Genomic DNA, 23,396 nt, shown 5'->3' on the forward strand with positions numbered 1-23,396 from the left:
GTCCTAAGTGCTTTCCATACAGTAACTCAACTCTCACCATCACCCTGTTACCATCCCCACTTTACAGATTAGAAAACAGCCACAGAGGGCTTAAGCACTTTGTCTGACGTCACAGAGCTTTCTGATTGTTTTCCCTCATCCTAAGAGAGTCCCCAGCTGTGGGCACCCTGGCTAAGCCCCACTGCCAAAGAGCATGGGGGGGGGGGTCAGTCACATCCCGAAGCCCCGGGCACAGGTGCTGAGGAGGAGGGAGCGCACGAAATCGCGCAGGAGAACTGCTGCAGAGGGAGTGACTTAGCATCCGCCCTCTGGCAGCCGATGCCAAGAGCTGCCTCTCCCTGCCAGGCTGCAGAACCCATCTCCCACATCTGCCTCTTGAACTGGCACTTCTCTCCTGACATCCCATCAGCAGCTTCGCCTTTCCCTCGCCATCAAAGTCCAAATAGTCACAGGTTGTCACAGCCCTGACAGTCCCCAGTTCTCCCAGCATCGAGGGCGCCATGGAGGCTGTGAGTACAATCCTCAGAGATCTAGAGAGGAGCCCCGAGGCATCTCGGAGGGTCATGCTGCTCCCCACTGGAACCAATCAGAGGCAGAATGACTGGAGAGAGGAGGGCCCTCCCCCATGAGTTGTGCCCACCTGGGTTGGGGGGAGAGGCTCAGATCAGAAGGGTATGGAGTGTGGAATGCTGAGGTTCACGGACATGGTCCTGCTATGGCGCCGGGGACTCTTGGGCACTGTCTTTTCTTTAGCTCAAAAGCTGCCTCCAAACCAAATGTTTGCCAGCTCCCTCTGATGGGGCCCAGGGGGCAGTCCACATGGGTGGGCCAGAGCAGGAGAGGAGAGCAGAAACCAGTGGGAGTAGAGGAAAGCTGGAGGGGCTGTTCCTACAGGAACGGAAGCCAACAAAGAACTAAGCCACCTCAGTGCTTGCCTGCTCTGCGAAACAGGGCCCAGACGGTCTTGGAACATTGCTGGGGGCCTTGGAGCGGCACAGGAGGAATGCCAAGGTGGCTATAAGCCACTAGGAGTGTGCTGAGAGCCGCTAGGCGAGTCAGCCCACTCGCACACACGTGGATGCACAGCTACATACCTCCAGCCTCTCTCTTCCACACACACAGACTTTGACACACTTTATGCTCATGTTGGTACATACCCACATTTGACATAAGCCACACACACACACACACACACACACACACACACACACACACACGGCGGAAGATAAAGACACAAAGGGACAATCTGTGAAGCACACCCTTGTGAATTACACCTGTGTCTGTTTACACAGGCCCAGCCCCAGAGGTACACCATGACAGACCCCAAGATGTGTCCACTGGGTGTTCCTGGGCAGGGTCTCCGTGGCCTACTGCTGGCAATGCCCAGACAGCTGGTCCCAGAGCCCGGGTGTCCAGTACCCAGTTGTCTGTAGCTCATTTACTCAAACCAAGTCTGGTTCTAGGAAGCTTTGAGAATTCCAGGAATTGCTCTGGAGGTGCTGGGCTTCCCACAGGGATGTCAGGCACAGCAGCTGGGGTTACCTGAGAAGCTCTGGGAACATCTCAGGGAGAAAGGAGAGCTTTATCCACTTTGAATGGCCTAAGGCTTCCACAGGGCTCCTCTTCTCACGTGGGTGGTCGTCAGCGCTGATCGACTGTGTCCTCGGCTCCACGGTGTCCGCTGGCCCGGATGCCACCTGTCATGTACCCCCAGTTTGTTCTGTATGTAGATCCACACAGAAAAAGCACCAGACCTGGGGGCTGAACAGCACGAAGTTAAAAGCACAAATGATGGAGTCAGGTGGCCCGGGTTTGAATCTGTGCTCTGCTGCTGACAAGCTGCGTGACGCTGCGCAAGTTACTGAACCGCCTTAACCTCTCTAGGCCTCAGGTCTTCTCAGCTGAGAAATGAGAACAATAATACTACTTACCTCCTAGGGCTACTATAAGAATTAAATGGGTACATTTGAACAAAGCGCTGAGTGCTGTACACTGTGAGTGCTCTAAAGAGGTGGTACATGGGTGAGAGGGCTGGAGGCCCAGGGGCAGGCGACAGGGTGGCTGATAAGGAGAGGAGTGTGGGACCGGGAGAGGTAAATGGTCTGAAACTGACCACAGACCTATGTCTCTGTGCTGTCAACTTTGATATTCTGGAGAGAAAATAAATAAGAGCGTATTTCCTCACAGAGTACAGTGTGCTCAACCAGAAAGCCTCAGAAAACAGGAACACTGCCTCGTTATTACATAATAATAGCAAAGGTAATGCCTCCTCCTCAAAGGGACCCAGAGCACTTAGAGATTGCATAGTCAGAGACCGACCAGCGCGGGCCCTGCGCTGCGGGGCGGAGGCTGCCGGCTTACCAGCTCGGGCTGCTCCTGCAGTGGGGACAGCAGCACGTGGGCTAAGGGCATCGCGGGGACCCCTCCACACACACACACACACCCCACCACCATACTCAACCTGAGGGCTGCATCCTCAGAACTCCCACAGCGGGTTCGCTGCCACATGGCCAACCCACATGGAGAGGCAACTGACCTTGGAGGTCACCGGCAGCTTAGAGGCCTTGGAAGGGCTCCACAGAAGGAGGGGAACCCTCTCAACCCACTGCACTGTCAGCAGAAGGAATGAGCTGACGGGGTGCAGGCCTGCCTGCAGCCAATTGGCACTTCCTCCCCGCCTCTCTTGCAGGCTAAGTTTGTGTCTGAGAAGGTCCCAGGAGCAGAGCAGCTAGAGGGATGCTCTACAAGGCAGGGCAGGAAGTGACTCCCCTTCTGTCCGGCGCAAGCCCTGGCTGAGTTGTGGACTCCACTTCCAGGGCGGAGAAACCCAGGTGGGCACAACTCATGGGTGAGGGCCTCCCGTGTCTGCCCAAGCTCTGGATTGGACTACACGCAGAGAGGGTATGAAGAAGCAGAGACCCACGGAAGGATTCCATGAGGCCAAAGCAATTTCAGAGAGTTGCTGAGTTGATAGGGCCACTGAGGCAAAGAAAAGCTGTCCAGGATCAAGTGTGAGTCTGGTACCATGAAGGCTTGATACTTTTCTCCACTATTAAATATATTTGGTATTTTCCTTTTAGGAGAAAGTGGGAAGCATGTGGCTTCCGACTTGAGGAGTTCTTAATGCCCTTCTTTTGGCCAACCTGCCTCCCTGGGCTCTCAGATACCCACTCTTACGCTTGCAGCTGATCCTAATGGTTGGATCACTACTACCATTTCCTGAACACTCCAGCAATTGGCACCAGGGAGCCCCATAGTCACAACCCTTTTTGACTGGATTTCTGTGAGGTCTACGTCTCGTACAGGTGTCATAAGACAAGTAAGACCACTGTATTCCTGGTGATTCATGTAAAGGCAGGTACACAGTAAGTGCTCACAGTTTTTCAGTGCCTTCCCATCACTGAGAGCGTAATAAGAGCAATGACCTCAGCAACAACAACGATCACCACCGTTCGCCAAGGGCTCATTATTGGCTGGCACAGTTCTGCATGCCTTGTATGTACCGTCTCATCTAATGCTCTCAGCAGCCCCATGGGACAGGCACTCTTCCCAACCACGTTACAGATGAGGAAGCTGAGGCACCAAAAGGTTAAGTACTTGGCTTAAAGCCACGCAGGTCCTAAGTGACGGGGCCAGCATCTGAATCTCGTAGAGTCCAGCATCTAGCTGTGAGGCACAAACTTCACCGCCCCCCTCCAGCTTCAGCCCGTGACACTCTCTACCTCACGTCCCGCTCACAACTTTTGCACCCCTCTGTCTCTCTGTCTAGGCTGTTTTCTACCTCATCACCCTCCCCCCACTTTCTCCTGGCTAATAGCTTCCTCTCTTTCCAGACTCATTTTACCTGCTGCCCCCTCTTGGAAGGCTCCCCCATCTGCACGCCCTCAGTCCCAAGGCTGAGCTGGGTGACCCTCATTGGTGCTTCCCTAGCAACATGTGTATGACCCCACTGCACTTGCTGTGAAGGCGCATTTATTTTCTCCCACACAGGTCAACAATGATGTCTTATCCGTCATGGGATCACCAGCGCCTGGCAGCGTGCTTGGTACTTGGTCATTGCTTGTTGAGTTGTGAACATTACCTATAAAGGGCCAAAGAGTAAATATAGACTTTGCAGACCGCATGCAGACTCTATTGCTGCCTCTCCTCTTCCCAGTTCTTTAAAAATATGAAAACCATTCTTAGCTTGAGAGTCACCCAAAAAGCAGGCCATGGGATAAATTCTGCCTGCGGTCCATAGCCTGCCAGTTCCTCTGTCATTAGGTAAGATATTTCTAAACAAAAAAATCACTAGTCAAACTAATTCAGTGATTTTCATGTGAGGGCCATATGGGTATTTCAAAATGGCAGGAGGAGGTTGGGTGGATGTGTTTGGTTGTCACAGTGACTGGGGAGGGGGGTTAGCAACATTTGGTACCCAGACACCCGGGATGCTAAGCATCTGGCAACGCTCAGAGCGGTCCTGGGCAATGTGACAGCAACTCACCGAGGGACACGGGCTGGCTGTTTGATGCTTCTTTCTCACGGCTTCCGGTAACGTGAAATAATGTTGGGAATTCACTGAAAGAAAAGGCATTAGAGAACCAATTCCTTCGCAGATCCAATTGTTTAGGTAGTACAAACAGGAGAAATGAGACTGTATGCCTTGAGGCGAGGACGCTCCTGGGTTTTTCATGGGATCCTAGGCACAACCTCAGGACCCACTGTAGCTTACTGTGTCTTCCGAGGACTGCCCTGAGCAGGGTTATCCCAGTAAGATCACCTGGGGAGTCTGAACGGACGCAGGTATTCCTTAAACTGTGTCATAATCTGTCCTGAGCAGGCCAGATCCATCTGCGAGGCCTGTCCCCTGTTGAATTTGGGGAGGCACGAAACTGCAAGTGGGCAAGATGAATTGAAAATGGACAACCAAGTGGCAGGAACCATGCAGTGCAGAGGCTTGGTTAGTGGTCAATGCAGGAAGCCCAGAGCAGCCTGTGGAATAGCCCACCTGACTCCCTCTTTCTCCCCCACTTCATCCCATTATATACTTGGAGTTTAAGCACACGTTGCAACCTAAGTAATGTAGGTAAAATCTCACATACTGTCATCATGAAAACTAATGAAATATTAGTCTAAACTATTACTCAGATGCTTGTAGGCACTGTAGAAAAATGCACCAATAAGTACAAAAGGGTTCAGTCATCTTTTAAAGAGCTTTAACCATAGTCCTCTAGACCACAGAGACAGAATTGGGCATAAGAGTCTAGGTTTGAGACTACTTCTAGCCCTTATTAGCCATGGGTGAGTTCTTTACTCTCTTGGAGTCTTCACTTCCCCATTTGTAAGGCCAAAGTGATTGATCCCTTCCCAGCCTTTTCTCTGGGGGTGATTTTGGTAATGCAAAAGAGACGAGGCATGTTAAGGTCATTTATGAACTACAAAGCACCATAAAAAATAGAAAATCCCTCAGGACATCTTGTTTTTGCACAAATCAGAAGCTAGTTCTTTATAAAAATTCTTGCTGCTTTAGAATTACCTCTCTTTAAAACAAAGTAGTTTGCACAAGAAAACAGGTCATGTCGACCTTTCATCTGGGGGCCAGATACTAAGGCACCAAGATTAGTTCCAACTTTATAGCATTATGTGGAAGTTCCAAGATAGGACTTCATAAGGCGTTGGGGTGATTTACTCTGTCATTGATTTATTCATGCAGTTCATATCCATACCTTGGTTCTACACTTGCTCAGCAGTGCAAGGTGCTCTTAAGATTGCTATCTTATCTTCCCCACGTCATGGCAACCCCATGAGGTAGGTTTTATTATCTCTGTTTTACAGATAAGGAGACTGAGACTGACGGAGTTTAAGTAACTTGCCTACAGAAATTCAATGAGAAATTAACCATTTTCTTTAAAAACAATTTTTTTAATAAAATTAAATCTAGTTATTTTAGTCTTTGCTAGAAGACTTAAAACAAGTATTTCCTTCTTGTTAAATCACCAACACATGTACAATCATTCTTCAGTAAAAACAAAATATGCAAGTGCAAAATAAATTGATGGAAAAAATGCAAATTCCAAATTTTCAGAAGCATTGGTTTTGTTTTGTTTTTATGTGCTGAAAGCAGACCCTGCAAATCAGCTTTTAAAGGAAAATGGGAAAGGAAGTGAAATATGACCGGAAACTTCAGGAAGAATGAAAAAGACGTGGTTATGAGGACTTATGGCTGTTAATTCTCAGTTTTTCCAGAAGTCTTTCTTGTTGGTTGACCTCTCAGGTCTCTGGAAGGGATGGGAGCTATTTTCACCTCACATTTTCCCCTGTTCCTTCAGGCAATGAGCTGGAGACCCGCGGCCTGAAGCAACTGTTTTCTTTCCCACCCCTTGTCATTCTACTCTTCTCTGGCTTTCAGCGACTCCAGCATTTCCTGGCTTCTGTGGGCCAGAGAGGCCAGAATCCCAAAGGTAATTTGACTTACGGTCACAACCTGGCAGCGTGTTCCAGGGTCTGCCAATGAGTCGCTCGATTGTCTCGAGTCCTTGACTTCCACGTTCTTAGCTCAATTTCTGACAAAGCTGAAGGACCAGCTCTGTCTGTGAGTTTGCAGGATGTGAGGGAGGTAGAATACTCTTTTGATCTTCGTTTTTATTTTTATCACCGCCACCTTTACCTCTGCTGGCCCAGAAAACACACAACAATACCCCTTTCTCTAAAGGCGTTGGGAGCTGCCTCCAACCTTTAGAAGACCCTCAGTCTAGTGAGTCTCATGAGTCCATTCCCCAGATATGTGTGGACTGAGCAGGTCAAGTGTGCCAAGTGGCAGCAGGATCAGTTGGGCACGGGAGGAGAGGTGCCCACAGGGCAGGAGCTACTGCCACTGCCAAGCAAAGTTCTGTCTAACTAGAAATGGCCTTCTCTAAGACCATCACTGTAGAAATCGTACCCATTTTCAAGGTCCACCTCGCACTCTTTTTTTTATTATTATTATTATTATTTTTTTTATTCAATTGTGGGTCGGGTCAAGTCATGGTCTTCTTTTATTTTTTTAATTATTATTATTTTTTTTTTGCGGTACGCGGGCCTCTCACTGTTGTGGCCTCTCCCGTTGTGGAGCACAGGCTCCGGACGCGCAGGCTCAGCGGCCATGGCTCACGGGCCCAGCCACTCCGCAGCATGTGGGATTCTCCCGGACCGGGGCACAGAACCCGTGTCCCCTGCATCGGCAGGCGGACTCTCAACCACTGCGCCACCAGGGAAGCCCCCACCTCACACTCTTGACCTTGACCACCTCAGCTGGAAGAGACCCCCATTGCCGTGCTGCTCTGCATCACGCAGAAGCATGTATCACCGACCACCATGCATCCCACTTATTTGCCAAATTCTTGGCTTCCCTCCTAGACAGTCAATTCCTTGAAGGCTGGAATTAAATCTCATGCAGCCTTGGACCCAAAACAGTACCTAGCCTAGTGCCTTGCACACAGGAGGTGTTCAATACGTTATTGAGTTTTAAAACTAACGGCTTTTGGGGCTTCCCTGGCGCAGCAGTGGTTGCGAGTCCGCCTGCTGATGCAGGGGACACAGGTTCGTGCCCCGGTCCGGGAGGATCCCACATGCCGCGGAGCGGCTGGGCCCGTGAGCCATGGCCGCTGAGCCTGCGCGTCCGGAGCCTGTGCTCCGCAACGGGAGAGGCCACAACAGTGAGAGGCCCGCGTACCACAAAAAAAAAAAAAACAAAAAAAAACGGCTTTTTAAGATTTCTGCAGTATTCCTAGGTTTAATGGTCATAGAAGCATATGTGAGAAAATCTCTACACTCTTGGAAATTAAATAAAACACTTAAAAATAATCCATTAGTCAGAGAGGAAGTCTCAAGGAAAATTAGAAAATATTTTGAACCACATGAAAATGAAAATATAACATATCAAAATTTATGGGATGTACTTACAGCAGTGCTTAGAGGGAAACTTATGGGATTAAATGCTTATAGTAGAAAAGAAGAAAGATATCAAATCAATCATCCAAGCTTATACCTTAGGAAACTAGACCAAGAAGAGCAAAATCAATCCAAAGCAAGCCGAAAGAAGGAAATAACAAAATAAGAGCAGGTATCAGGGCTTTCCTGGTGGCACAGTGGTTAAGAATCCGCCTGCCAATGCAGGGGACACGGGATCGATCCCTAGTCCGGGAAGATCCCACATGCCGCGGAGCAACTAAACCCGTGCGCCACAACTACTGAGCCTGTGCTCTAGAGCCCGTGAGTCACAACTACTGAAGCCCGCATGCCACAACTACTGAGCCCACATGCCACAACTACTGAAGCCCGTGTGCCTAGAGCCTGTGCTCCGCAACAAGAGAAGCCACCGCAATGAGAAGCCTGCACACTGCAACAAAGAGTAGCCCCCCCAGCTGCAACTAGAGAAAGCCCGCGCACAGCAACAAAGACCCAACACAGCCAAAAATAAATAAATAAAATAAATTAAAAAAAAAAGAGATGCTTCAAAAACAAACAAAAAGAGCAGATATCAATAAAGATGAAAACAGAAAAACAATAGGGAAAAATCAGTGAAACCAAAAGATGGTTCTTGGAAAAGATGAATAAAATTGATAAACATCTAGTTTAAAAAGGACAGAAGACACAAATTACCAACATTAGGAATAAAAGAGAGATATCACTATAGACCCTGTAGACATTAAAGAGATAATAAGGGAAGTACTATGAACAACTCTACACACACAAGTCTGACAATTTAGGTGACTTGGACCAATTTCTCAGAAACCACAAACTATCAGTTCAGTCATGATGAAATAGATAATCTGAATAGTCCTATAATGACTAAAGACATTGAGCTAATAGTTTTAAAACCATTTGAGGGGACTTCCCGGGTGGCTCTGTGGTAAAGAATCCGCCTGCCAATGCAGGGGACATGGGTTTGAGCCCTGGTCCGGGGAGATCCCACATGCCTCAGAGCAACTAAGCCCCTGTGCCACAACTACTGAGCCTGCGCTCTAGAGCCCGTGAGCCACAACTACTGAGCCCACGTGCCACAACTACTGAAGCCCGTGCGCCTAGAGCCCATGCTCCGCAGCAAGAGAAGCCACCTCAGTGAGAAGCCTGCACACCACCACGAACAGTAGCCCCTGCTCGCCACAACTAGAGAAAGCCCACGCGCAGCAACGAAGACCCAATGCAGCCATAAATTAATTAACTAATTAATTAATTAATTAAAAAAATAACGTTTGAAAAAGAAATCTTGAGACTTCCCTGGCAGTCCAGTGGTTAAGACTCCGTGTTTCCACTGCAGGGGGCGCGGGTTCGATCCCTGGTGGGGGAACAAGACCCTGCATGCTGTGCAGTGTGGCCAAAAAGAAAAAAGAAAACAGAAATCTCCAGGCCCAGATGGTGTCACTGGTAAATTATAACCAACATTTCAAGAAGAAATAAGGGCAAAGAGAAGAGGAAGAAACACTTCCCCGCTTATTTGATGGGGCCAAAATTAACACTGATACCGGAACCAGATGAAGACATTACAAGAAAATAAAACTTCAGATCCATATCTCTCATGAACAAAGATGTAAAATTCTCAACAAAATATTAGCAACTTGAATCCAGCGATGTAATACAATAATAACACAGCACGACTAAATGTCCTTCAGTGAATGAATGAGGCAATGATATTCTTCTATATTCTCACTGTGGTGATGGTTGCACAAATCTATAAATGTATCGCAAGTCATAGAAATGTACACACACACACACCAATTTTACTGTATGTTAATTTCTACAGTAAAGTTTAAAAAATTGTGTGGTGTGTGTGTATGTTATCTTTGTGACAATGGTAACTAGCATTTGTATTATACTTTATTTTTTTGTTGAAGTAGAGTTGATTTACAATGCTGTGGCAATCTCTCCTGTACAGCAAAGTGACTCAGTTATACACATAGAGACGTTCTTTTTTTACATTCTTTTCCATTATGGTTTATCTTTTGATACAAAGTGTGCTTTCAAACACATTTCACAAAATCCCTTCAACTACAGTCATATGAGGTATGTATTACTGGTCTCATTTTTGCAGACGGGGAATCTGAGTCTTAGGTGAAATGTCCTCCTGTGTATTAATGAGGAGAGTCAAGCTACAGGCGCAGACCCTCAGTGGAAGGTCTTATAAGCCCAGATTCCCACTAACACTCCCCTGGCTCTGTGATTGTACCACCCGATGGTGATGGCAGTGAAATTCCTTGTCCCCTGGATAGGAAGCGAATCCAGGAGCAATCCTGCTCAAGGGCAGTGGCAGCTGGGACCTCACTGGAGAAGGGGTTGGGAGCTCACAGCGCAGGGAAGTGTGGTCTAGCTCCCGGCCACGACAGGTAACTCCATCCCCCTGAGAGTTCAGTGCACCTGCAACAGAGAAGCCTTCCACTCTTTAAATGCCTGCTCTCCATGCGGTGTCTTTTCATCTTATGATTTTCTTTCCTACAGTGAGGGTAAGTTATTCTACCATGTTCCAAGGAAGCAGCGGGAGGTGTGAGTGGAGGAGCGAGAATGAAGATTGCCACGGTATTCCATCCTATCAATATTTTCTCTAATTCCCTGCAACTTCATTAAACCCCTTCTCTTAGAGATCCTCCCTCTACTCCTCACCCCCACCCTCCTCAAAAAGCATGTGAGTTAAGGGCAGAGGAGAGAGCAGGACCTGCGGAGGCACACCCCCTGGGGTCCTGTTGATTGAGGTGGTCCGAGAGGAGTGGGTTATGTGCCAGAAACACACCAATAAGAAGCGTGCTAACGAGCGATTGTATTTTTTTTTTTTGTATATCTCTCCCCTTCTTTCAATTCAATTAGTATTTATCAAATATCAAGAGAGGTATTTGATACAAGTAATTGCATATATCCCTTCTTCATCAGAGAAGTAGATCTTACTGGCCAAAAGCCATTTTCAAAGGACTTAATTTTAAAATGGAATCACAGCTCAAGGCTCTGCAGGAAATTTTGCCAAAATGCTAGAACCCATCAGGAAACTCTGGACAAGCAAGGGGCCGGTTTATTTACCAGTGGTCACCCTATTGAAATCACATCTTGCTGGAGTGACACAGTACATCAGGCTTGATTCTGCCTGCAGCATCGCAAGGCTGAGTCATTCCCTACCATTCCAACCTCACGGGAGTTAAGTCTGGCATGGGGGCTGCAGGGATGAGAGCATTCTGGAAGGCACAGAAGATGTAAAACTGAGTCTGAGGCTATGTTGGAAGGGAGCAGTAGGCTAAGGGAGAAGTTTGCAGGGTCTTTGCAACCTGTGCTTTGTGAGCAGAGGGTACGGGCGAGCCATATTTCATATACCAGCACTAGCAAATCACAGCAAAGGGCAAGAGATGACTTCACCTTGTTTTTCTGGGAGCATGAGGCACAGGGACATGCTTTTTAGGGAAGCCAATTGTGTGGCTCCCGTGCTTGAAGCAACAAATCTTAATGGCTGGAGGAGGCACAACCCTAGGAGGACATATTTTAAGGACGAGTAAGAGAGAACCCAATTGCTTCTCAGGCAGCCTGAGGTTATCCTGGGAACCCAGGACTCTTTCTTCCTTAAGAATCAAGAATGGTAGATTTAGGGGATTGCCTGGCGCTCAGTGGTTAGGACCCTGCGCTTTTACTGCCGAGGGCCTGGGTTCAATCTCTGACTGGGGAACTAAGTTGATCCCGCAAGGTGGGGTCGGAAAAAAAAAAAAAAAAAGGTAGATTTAGAAATAATATTTTTAAATATCCCTATATCCAGAAGCTTTCTTCTTTGGGGGGCAGATAGCCTGCCTTAGTGTTCTGCAAAGAAAGCCAGTACAAGGCCCTAGAATAATCCTGAATTCATTTCAAGATTATGGGGTACTTTAGTTTAAGAAGCAATTTCTCACATGCTGCCTTATTTGATTTTCCATTTCTGTGAGGCAGGTTTTATGATCCCCTTTTGAGGAAGCTAAGGGTCCGCGGGATTAAGGAACTTGCTCGAAACTCTCCAGAGTCACGTGGTGAGGCAGGGAAGAAATCCTGGGTTTGTACAGCACACTTGCCCTGCCCTATGTCGCCTCTCCTACCTGGAGTGAGGTTCTCTCAGCGAAAGCCATCTCCAGGGATTGCAAAGATGACAAAGGCAAAATAAGAACATACTGTGAATTTAACAAATACAGCTCCACTGCTGGCTAGGCGTCTTTGTTAAATGTTTTCCAAATCCCTGTCTTCTTTCCTCCCTTCCTCTCTTCCTGTCCTTCCTTCCTTCCTTTCACAAACACACACTGAGGGGCCACTACACAGAAGGGATGATGTTGGCATCCTGGAAGTTCCAAAGAGAAGTGAGACTCAGATTCCTCCTTCAGAGGGTTTACCAGGTAGTGTTTGATGACAACTAAGCACGTTGCAAGTAGACTGTAATAAGGGCCGGTGACTCCAAGAGTTCCCCCACCGTACTTATTAGAATCGATCATTTTCTTGTCTGTTTGCTTGTGTGTGTTCTGTCACCCTCAACAGTAAGCTCCCTGGGAGCAGAAACTCACCTACCTCATTCGCCCCCAAATTCTCAGTGCCCAGAACAGAACTTGGGGCACAGTTGATCCTCAGTAAATACTTGCTGACTGAATGAATCCAGGAGAAATTGATCCTTCATGGGGGCCTCCTAGAAAGTTTCAAGGAAAACATAGCATTTGCACTGGGCCTTGATGAAGAGGTCGTTTTTATAGGCAGGTACGGGAGTTGTCCGTGTTCCAGACAGAACAGGGAGAGCGTGGGGACGATGAACAGTAAGCTGGGTGAGGGACGCGAAGTTTGGCTGAAGCAAAGGGGGCGTGCGAAGGGGGCATTAGGTTGGGCCTACATGGGGGGGGGCAGATGGTTGTTTGTTCACTTGGCCACAGGAAACCATTCAAGTGTCTGTAGTGGGGAGAGGCTGGCTAGAGCCGGAGATTAGTGTGGTGACCCAGTAGTGACACTTCCTATGGGTGGAGTGAAAGAGAGTGAAAGCAGGGGCGCTGTTGAGGGTGCGAGGGCAGTAGTGAGAGCTCCTGTGACAGGTAACAAGGGCCTGAACTGGGTAGAAGTCGTGAGACTATGCAGAAGAGGGGCATGTCACATAAGACAGCCTGTTCAGGTCTCAGCAACTGAAGGAATTATGGAGGCTGAAGGACAGCAAGTTTGCAAAGATGGTTTTGAGGTGCCCAGCTCCCGGGCCAGGAAGAGAAAAGGGGAAGTCAGAGGAGTTAGGCTGAGAAGAGGGGCAGAAGGGAGGGATGTGTCTGCTTGGGGCATCTGAAGATGGAGGGCCCACTGGGATGTCTAGTGAGAATGTCCAGTCAGCTGTCAGAATGTTAGAGATATGGGTATGGCCGACAAGTCCTCTAATCACTGAGCCAAAAATAGTCAACGGAACAGAGCTGGGGGAGCCTTTGACGGCAGCCTGCAGGATTACGGGCTGCAGAGCACTGGCCTTGGAAGGGACCTTGGAGCTCACTCCTCCTCTGTACAGAAGGGGAGTCTGAGGTCTAGAGGGGTTGGGTGACTTGCCCAAGGTCACACAGCCAATCTGCCTACCGAATTCTTACAGGAGGTCAATGAACTTTAAGGTGATTGAAATGTTAAAATAGAACAGTCCCTAGCTTGCATCTCTCTAAGTGCAAAGCTGATTAGGGTAGGTAGTAAGGAAATGATCTCTGTTGGTAAACGTAGCTGCCACCCAGATAAGAGCAAGCTCCTAAAGGAGTCAGGTGCAGGATGGGTGGTGACTTGGATTTTATTTGTTTTTTGTTTTTGGTATGCTTTGTCTCCTAGGGTCTCCTACATATAGCACTGCCCCCTCCCCCCAGGGCCACAGCTATAGATGATCAACTTATTCTGAGTCCTGAATTCATAACCTCTCACTGAGAAAATGTTTCCAAACTCCTGGGAGATGGAGGGCAAGGAAGAAAACCAAGCTTTGTCCTGAACCCCAAATTCCTTTCTTCCTCACTGAAAGGACATTGGTCCAATTACAAACTCCAGGATTTTTAAGAAAAGCAAACAAAAGCCCAACCACATGGCAAAGGTCATCTGGCCTGTGGAGAGAGTGAATGATTAACTCCTGCGAAAGTGAGTTTTGAGGATTTTTTATAGCGTTCAAAGGTGCTGTTTAGAAAATTTTAGCCCAGGGCAAAATTGTAAGAACAGCTCTCTCTCCCTCTCCCATCCTCATGCCATGTGCTCCACCCATCCCCCCTTCCCTGAGGACCTTGAACCCTGTCCATGTGAGGAATGTCCTATGTCCAGAGCAGAGGGTGTGGGTCCCTTCCTGCCAGGCCCCTCTCCCTTGGTTCCTGCAGGCTGGTTTGGCTGCAGAGCCAGCAGGAAGGGCAGAGGCTTCCACTTGGAACCCAGGTCCTAGTCTGCTTTGCTCCACGTGTCTCTACTGTCACCTACACTGTGAGAAATTCATTAGGCCAAGTGCACAAAACATGGCCCTGTTCACCTCCAGCAGGGTGACCTTGGGGGAATTTCTCTTACTCCCTCAGCCTCCATTCAGCTCATCAGCAAAATGGGTTGATGATGCCTACCTACCTCAAAGAGCCATTGAGGGGATTAAATGAGAGAAAGCATAAAACACTCAGCAAATGTGCCCGGCACAATGCAAGTGTCCACATGCCTTGTTGGACGTCCTTTCCTTTCCGATCCTGGAACATTCACCCTCTCCTCAACCCTCCTACCGGGACGCCTCTGGGCTTCTACTTTTCCCTCGCCTTTTCCTACAGGCATTATCTAAGGAAAAGGGGACCACAGGAGCGCGGCAACTTTCTTCCCTCTCCCGCGGCCGCTTCAACCTTGCAGGGAAGGCGGGCGAGCGACCTACAGCGGCACAGATAGGTCTGTGCTGGAGGGGCCATGCCTCCCCTCGTGCAATAAACACTCCCCACTGCAAAGAGGGGCCCAGGGAGCACGGCCCGCCCTGTGGATCGGAACAGCCTTGCTGGGCACGGGGTGAGCTGTGGATGCAGGGCCCGGGTGGGGTCGCTGGGAGCGGGTGCTGCAAGCTCCCGACAGCTGGAGAGGGCCGAGCGGCGCCGAGGTCCGCAGTGTCCCGGCCTGGTCCCCGCGGCCGTCTGGCTCTGGGCTGGCGGAATTTCCCCAGGTTCCGAGCTGCGGAGGCGGGTCCGCTCGAGGGAGCCGCGGGCGCCCCCTGCTGCCCTGCACCTCAGCGCCACGGCCACCCCGCCCCACAGATCCCGTCCTTTTCATCACCCACCCCACCCCCCGTCCCCAGTCCCCCGCCCCCCACCCCCGGCAGCCCAGCCCGCGGAGGGTTTTACGAGGCCCGCCCTGCGCAGAGCCGAGGGTGCCCGCTTCCACCCTCTTTCCATCTCCTCCGTACTCCTTCAAGAGCCCAAGTCCTGGGTACCAAGGGCACCAGTCACTAATGGTAGCCCCTGGCCACAGTCAAGGGCAGGGAGCATTCTTGATGCCCCTCGCATCTCACCGTGTGGGCAAACATCCTGGAAGGAGGCAGGAGAGAAGAAAGCGCAAGAGGAGAGGAGGGGCCCCGCCTGAGGGGCTGTGGCGATGGGGATAAGCGCAGGGCAAGAGCCAGAGCTCAGCTCCCTTTGACCCCTGCCACCACCCCCATCCCCCGCAAATGTCCCCAGCTGTGCCTTTCTCTCCCAGGGCAGCCTGGCTTGCTCGGCTGGTCTCCCAGGTCTCAAACGACGCGTTGGGGCACTCCCTAGCGAGCACGCAATATCCTGGGTGCTGGACCCAATACCCTAATATATCCCTTTGTGCCCTGAAGAAGGAAGTGACATTTCACGTGATCACGAAGGTTCTGCATTAGGTTGTCCAAGCGTTTTGTTCATTTACAACCACATTCTCTCTCACAGGAGCACTCTCACTGGTCTTTTGCACCAGTGTTCAAGGAGTAGGTCCTGACCAGAGAGTCACAGGTTACAACGTCCAAGCACAGAAGATATTAAGTTCACAGAAGAAGTCACACAGCCAAAAATAAAGCTGGCTGAATGAGCGGAAACGCATGGTCTAGACTCGGAGACTTTCTGCCACTATTACTCGTAGCCACGCTTGGCAGGAAGGGAGGGAGAGGGCCTGAGGGCCTTTGTTTAATGCAAAGTGTGTGTGTGTGTGTGTGTGTGTGTGTGTGTGGCTTACAGTCACAAAACACATGTGTTGGATGCTGGCTGACTAGCTGTATCTGGCAAACACTCTACAACAGATATGTTCCCGTATCCCCACTGGCGGTGGAGGGAGGCTGAGATGCCACCGTCGCGTCTGCAGCATGAGTGAGCATCCTGGCTTTGCCGCACCACTGCTGTGCTCTGCAACGAGAGAGGAACCAGGCCCTTCCTGGAAAAAGGCTTCTGGAGCCAGAGGTAATTCCTCTTTCTCTAAATCTAAAGATGTGATTCTTCAACCCCTCAAAATGTTTCTTTGTGCGGGAAAGAGCCTGGCCCGAGAGTCAGAAGACCTGGGTTCAAGTCCAGGCCTTGTGAGGAAGCAGATGCCTGTCATGGAGCAAAATCATTCACTCCTTCATCCATTTAACCAATATGCATCGAGCACTTGCTATGCACCAACATTGTTCTGGGCGCAGGAGATACAGCAGTTAGCAAGGTAACTAACCCTCTGTTGGCACAGAGCTTACATTCTAACAGGGGACCAGCCAACCCACTACGGGGAGAATAAAGCAGGGCAAGCGCAGAGGGATGGGTTGCTAATTGTTAGACCGGTCAGGGAGGAGTTGGCAAGGGATTTCTGAGCAGGGGGGCAGACAGGTATAAAGGCCCTGGGGCAGGAACTTGGTGTTCACTTGGTGTGTCTGAAACAAAACGAGAGAGCCAGTGTCCTGTCCCCAGCACAGAGTAAAGGGGAGTGGTAGTGGGTGAGGGCAGAGAGGGGAGTGGCAGATTGTGTGGGGCTTGTGAGCCATGGTAGGGAGTTTCAAGTTTTTTCTAAGAGTGATGGGAAGCTGGTGGAAGGATTAGAGCAGGGAAAACACATGATTCGATGTGCATGTGGAAAAGACCACTCTGGCTCTTGTGTGGAGGAGGCCCTTATGGGATGGGGTGAGGTGGCATGAGTGGGTGTAAGGGACCAATTAGGAAAACTCTGCAGAGTCTAGAAAGGAGAGGAGGACAAAGTGGCCTGGCAGTGGGGCAGCTTGGGGGGTGTGGGGAGTCATACTTGGACTATATTTAGAAAGTAGAGCCAAAAGGATCTGCTGGTGGATTGAGGGTATGGGTGATGGCAAGAGGGCTCAAGGATGACTCCTAGGTTTCTGGCTGAAGCAAACAGTTGAAAAATGATTCCATTTACAGAGGTGAGGGCAGGGTTGAGAGGGGAACTCGAGAGTTCAGTTTGGGACATAATAAATTGGAGCAAATCATTTTCCATCCTCTCTTTTGGCCTCTGCCTTCTCAGCTATAAAATAAAGAGGATGCCCATGTGATCCCCAGGATCTCTCTGTGGTCATTAGGGTTATTTTTCTTAATTCTTCCACATAGTCATGTCTTTTAAACCCACCAATATATTTTGAATTCAGAGAAAAGAAGTGACAGGACTCTTCTAATTCTTCTTTGGGGAGAGAAAGAGATAGAGATAAAAAGAGAGAACAGAAGCAAGTCTCCGTGTCCCACAAGGGTTCCCACCCATGCTGTTGTCCTAACAACCAGGAAAAAGGAAACAGGGTGGAGGGTGAGGGGAGTGAATCAGAGCAGAGGGCACAGATGAGAAAGAATCACCAAAAATGTATGACTGGCTAGTGTGACACTTCATTTCCTACATTTCTTAGGTTTGCACTTGAGAAGTTTCAAGGGCTTTTGAAAGGAAAAGCACTTTAGCCTTTGAATTACAAACTACCTCAAAGTTTGTGATTTGAGCCCAAATAGTCATTCAACCTGTCTGAACCTCGGTTTCCTTTACTGTAAATGTAAAGACCTCCACTATCTCTTCAAGCTAGAACATTTTGTGATTCTATTGCTTTTAAGGAAAGAAAAAAAATCTGAATGCATGTCAAAGTCCAAGAAACTTGAGACCTGAATGGTTAATTTTTGAAAAAGTTTTGCAAACATTTTCATTCAACACATTATTTATGGGGCACTTACTATGTGCCTAGGGTTGTAAAGATACAACCTTGAAAATACAGATAAAAGTCCCTTCCTTATGGGGCTTTCCCTCTGGTGGTAGATAGATAGATAGATGATAGATGATAGCTAGATAGATAGATAGATAGATAGGGCATCCAGGTGGTGATAAAGCAGAGAAGGAGGGTAGAACATGTCAAGACTTGGGTGAAGACGGGATGGGGACCAGTGATACTATTTTATGTAAGGAAGTTAGGGAAGGTCTCCAGACAGAGGGAACAGCAAGTACAAAAATCCTAAGGTGAAGTCACATTTAGAGTGTTCCAGGAAGAACAAGGAAGGCAGCAGTGTGACTGGAGATGAGTGTGAGAAAGGGGAAAAGGAGGAGGAGATAGATTTATAGAGGCAGGGGCTCCAGATCATCCAGGACCTTTGGATTTTCATGTGAGTGACATGGGAAGTGACTGGAGGATTGTGAGCTGAGGACTGACACAGAAGAGTAGAGTATCCCCTTGAGGAGTTTTCTATAAGAATTACGTGATTCTGCCTGAGCCAAGTCAGGGTGCTCACCTTTGGGGGTGGGGGCAACACGTTAGGTTGGAACAGCCTGTGAAACATCAGGTGGAGGTGGTCTGTAGGAATTATCTGGAATTCACAAGGAAGGTTTGGCTAGAGCTATGCACTTGGACATCCTGGGATGATAGATGGTATCTGGAGCTATAGGAGTGAGTCAAGTTGCCCAGACTGAATGTGCAGAGTCTGAAGAGAAGAGAGCTCAGGACTGAGCCCTCAAGAGAGGGATGACAACTTTTAGGGGTGGGCAGAGGAGGAGTCAGAAAGGAGACTAGGAAGGAGCAGAGGGAGAGGAGAGAGAGGGGCGTCACAGGAACCCAGAGAAGAGTGGTGCAAGGAGAGGTGGGCTGTGCTGAATGCTTCCCAGAGGTTGTGCAAGATGGGAATGGAGAAGTGGCATTCAATTTGGCATGCAGGGTTGGGCAGAAGTGACATTTGAGTTGATGTTTGAAGTTTCCAGCTGCCTTGGGTCGTGCTAAGTAGCCAGTAGTATAGCAGACTAGGTATTCTGGATGACTCCCCTCCACCTGAAAGAGCTAAAATGCTGGGTTACACATATATTTTTTAAAACCTTTATAAATTTCTCCCTGAGACAGAAAGAAAGTAATAAATCCATAGACTTCGGAAATGAAGTAGAACTAGGAACCCTGGCAGGTGAGTGAACGAAGCTCGCTTTTACCCTGAGGGTTGCTGACCCGTAGAGATCTGGACCTTTCATTGGCAACTGTGCAAGTCTAGGGGACAAATGAGATCATCTAGGGCCTGCCCCAGGTGGGAAGCCTGATAGTATTTTCCTGCATAAATCTGGAGCTCAAAAGGCTGTATCCTCAGAATAACGGTGAATAAGGAATAAATGTGCCATGAAGATGGCAACTAGCTTGCCTTGACCTTGGCACTGGGTGGAGGGAAAAGAATCCTCCCAGGATTCGCAGCCATGAGCTAGCCTCAAATATTTTCTGTCTGAATTTATCTGTCTGTTGGCCTGAAAAATCTCAAGCATTTAAATTTAATTTAAATGGCCTTGGGTTGGTAGCGCTCTCAGATAACTGGCAGAATTAAAAAGAAAATCCTTTCCAGGTACCGCAAACAACTTCAATCCAGACCTCAAACAATTCTCACAGGTAAAGTCTTAAGAGAAAATGAACAGTTCACCTTAAATATTTACAAAACACACAAGGAAACAAGCTCTATGACCGGTAATCAGTAAAAACAAACAAATAAACAAACAGACAGCAAAACAACCAGTCAAAGATTTCAGATATGGAATATAAGACAATTATGTTTAGTATGTTTAAACAAATTAGAAGAGAACTTAAAAACATGAGCAGGAATAAGAGATTTTAAAGAGTGAACAGGCAGGCTTGAGAAATAGGCCCAAATGAGAACTGAAAATAAGAACTGTAACATTAAAAATTTAAGACTCAGTGGATGGATTAAACATTAGCCTAGATGCAGCTGAAGAAAGAATTAGTCAACTAGAAGATAGATCCAAAGAAATTATTGAGAATGCAGTTTTGAGTGATAAAAAGATGCAAATTATAAAAGAGAAGATAAAAGTATAGAGAGTGGAATGATAGAGTCTACAATACATGTAAATTGGATTTCCCTCTAGAATGGAATATAGAGAGAATGGGAAGGAGGCAACATTTAGCATTAAATGCTGATAATTTTTCAGAAATACTGGAAATAATTCCTCAGACTCAGGAAGCCTAACAAATCCAAAGAAAAAGAAAGATGGGAGGTGGGAGGGAAGGGAAGAGAGAGAGAGAGAAAAGAAGAAGAAGGAGAAGGAGGAGGAGGGGGGAAGAGATGGGGGAGGGGGAGGAGAAGAAATTAAAAGCAGCCAGAGAGAAAAAGCAGACACCCCACAAAGAAACACCAAATAGTCTAGTGATTGACTTGTCAAGAGCAACACTGAAGCCAGAAGAGAGTGGAAAATACCTTCAGTGTGCTGAGAAAAATTGTGTGAACCTAAAACAAAACACTCAGAGAAACTCTCTGTCAAGAATGAAGGTGAATACGGACAATTTCAGACAAATAAAAACAGAGAGCTTACTCTTGTGGACTCTCACTATAGGTCATGTCAGAGCATACAGTCCAGGCAGAAGGAAAATGATCCCTAATAGGAAGTTTGAGATTCAAGGAGTGGTGAGTATAGAGAGTGGCAAATATGTGAGGAAAATAATAATGATTATTTGTATTATTTATAAAATGATAGTATAATATTATTTTATACTGTATATAAAGTTATATTTTTAAAATAATATTTAAATATTAATTTATAATATTTTATACATATTATAAGATTTATAATATGAATAGATAATAGTATATTATAATACATTTATAAAATAAAAATAAAATTTCTGTTTTACATATGTGTGTGTATGTGGCAGCAGGGGGGATGGCCAACAGGCGAGAACCAAAATCCTGGCTCACAGCAGCAGGTGCCATGGAACGGGGAATGGCAGGAGCCACACCTTCTAGGTTCCTTGTTAAAGAAGAGAGTAAAAGTGTTGGCTAAATTTTGACTCTAAAGTTTAGTCTATATGGATAGGCTCTGTAACCATTAAAAGGACAGAGATAGGATACGAGCCTTCCAAACTAGTAAGGGGGGAAAAGGAATGAAAAAAAGAAAAAGAAAAAAATTCAAGGTTTTAAAAGGCAAGAAGGTGAGGTGGGAGGCAGAGGAAGACATGGGTCAAGTAGAAAGTAAATAACAAGAGACAAATGAATCCAAATACATTATTCACCGGAAGAGACTCACACGGACTAAGCATTAGAGTTGCAGATCTCAACTGTCAGATGGGATTTTTTAGAAAATCCACCATTTACAAGAGACAGTTATCAACCACACAGAGACACAAATAGGTTAACAGTTAAAGGATGGTAAAAGATATAAGAGGCGACAGGGACGCAAAATAAAGTGGTGTCCCTATATTAAGACCGGAAAAAATCAATGTTTAGGCAAAACATTTACAATAGTTTAAAAAAGGTCACTTTATAGTGACAGAATCTTTAACTGGGAAGACGTAAAAATTCTAAATCTGTATGTCCCTAATAATATGATCTCAAAGTGTGTTAAGTAAAAGTTTGACAGAATGATAAGGAGAAATTGAAAAATCCACACTCAATGGAAGATTTAAAAATAACTCTCTCAGGACTTCCCTGGTGGCGCCGTAGTTAAGAATCCACCTGCTAATGCAGGGGACATGGGTTCGATTCCTGGTTCGGGAAGATCCCACATGCCGCGGAGCAACTAAGCCCATGTGCCACAACTACTGAGCTTGTGCTCTAGAGTCCACGAGCCACAGCGACTGAGCCCGCGTGCCACAACTACTGAAGCCTGTGGGCCTAGAGCCCATACTCTGCAACAAGAGAAGCCACCACAATGAGAAGCCCACGCACCACAACGAAGAGTAGCCCCTGCTCGCCACAACTAGAGAAAGCCCGCATGCAGCAACGAAGACCCAACGCAGCCAAAAAAAACCACTCTCTCAGTAAATGTTGGAAAATGCAGCCAAAAGGCAATTTGTGATACATGGAAAATTTGAGCAGTGCATGATCTAACTGACATTTCTTGAACATTTATCTAAACTTTCATCCTTTCTTTGTATGACATAAAATAAGGAAGAAATGCTAGGCTAAAAAGCTGACCTCAAGGGGTATCAGAGGATTGAGGCCTTTCAGACTTTCTCTGACTATAATTCAATTTAGTTAGAAATCAGTAACAAAAACATAATTAGGAAACACAATGAATTTGAAAATAATACTTTTTAAAAACTTCTAAGCACCTCATAATTCAAAGAGGAAATCATGGCTGACATTAGAAAATAAATAGAACTGAAAAAAGATGAAAACACAATATACCAAAAGTTGTTAAATTCCACTAAAGTGGTATGAAGAGGAGATCTATATAGTTAGAAAAGAAGAAAAACTGAGGATTTCTGAGCTAAGCATTAATTTAAGAAGTTATAGAAAGAACATCAGAATAAACCTGAGGAAAGTAGAGGGAAAGAAAGATATGAGCAGAAATGAATGAAACAGAAAACAAGTATACAATGGATAAGATCAACAAAACTCACAACTGATTCTTTGATAAGTCTCTAACAGATTATCAAGAAAGATGTGTACAGATGCATCAGAGTTTAAATAGATAATAAAATATTACGAACAAGTTTGTCAGTAAATTTGAAAACTTAGATAAAATGGGTAAATTTCTAATAAAATACAAATTGATAACGCTTGCTCAAGAAGAACTAGAAAACCTGAATATCCTTTATCCCTAAAAGAAAATAAATAGTTTAAAGTCTTCTGACAAAGAAAACAGAAGGCCCAGTTGGCATCTTAGGTGAGTTTTACCAAACTTTCAAGAATAATTTATGCATGAAATATAATAGAATAGAAAAAATAGAGGGCACTTCCTAAACCTGGTGAAAGGCACAACTATAAAATTTTAGAGAACAATATAGGAGCATATCTCCATGACCTTAAAAAAAATGAATGGGAAAAATTTCTTAAACAAGACACAAAATGTGCTCCATTATAATGGAGAAAGTCACTGAAAATTCACCTATGTTAAAACAAAGAATTTAGATCAGTGTTATCACTTCAGAAAATATGTTGACATTACCTCATAAACTTAAACACACATTTATTCCTTGAACCTGAAAATTCACTCCTATGTATGTACCCTTAAGAGACTTGAGAGCATCAGAAGACATATATAAAACTGTGCATAAAGACAGTTCAAATCAC

At 46.7% G+C, this 23,396-nt stretch overlaps 1 protein-coding gene across 2 annotated transcripts in view; it reads right to left on the reverse strand.

Annotated features, from left to right (window-relative positions):
• Window positions 1-1,247: 1,247 nt before the first annotated feature.
• Window positions 1,248-23,396, reverse strand: part of MAB21L3 (mab-21 like 3) — a 49,706-nt gene continuing 27,557 nt past the window's right edge. The window contains exon 7 of one of the 2 annotated variants that reach the window (XM_089917295.1): window positions 1,248-1,761. In XM_089917295.1, coding sequence (XP_089773421.1) covers window positions 1,642-1,761 — 120 coding nt within the window. In that variant the 3' untranslated portion in view covers window positions 1,248-1,641. Of the gene's footprint in view, window positions 1,762-4,566; window positions 12,632-23,396 lie in introns of those variants that run through there. The other variant, XM_089917299.1, reaches the window with a different exon arrangement.

Source organism: Delphinapterus leucas, chromosome 1, assembly GCF_059928025.1.
Source record: "Delphinapterus leucas isolate spDelLeu-1000000601 "Yukka" chromosome 1, BTC_Dleu_Yukka2, whole genome shotgun sequence".
Taxonomy (NCBI): domain Eukaryota; kingdom Metazoa; phylum Chordata; class Mammalia; order Artiodactyla; family Monodontidae; genus Delphinapterus; species Delphinapterus leucas.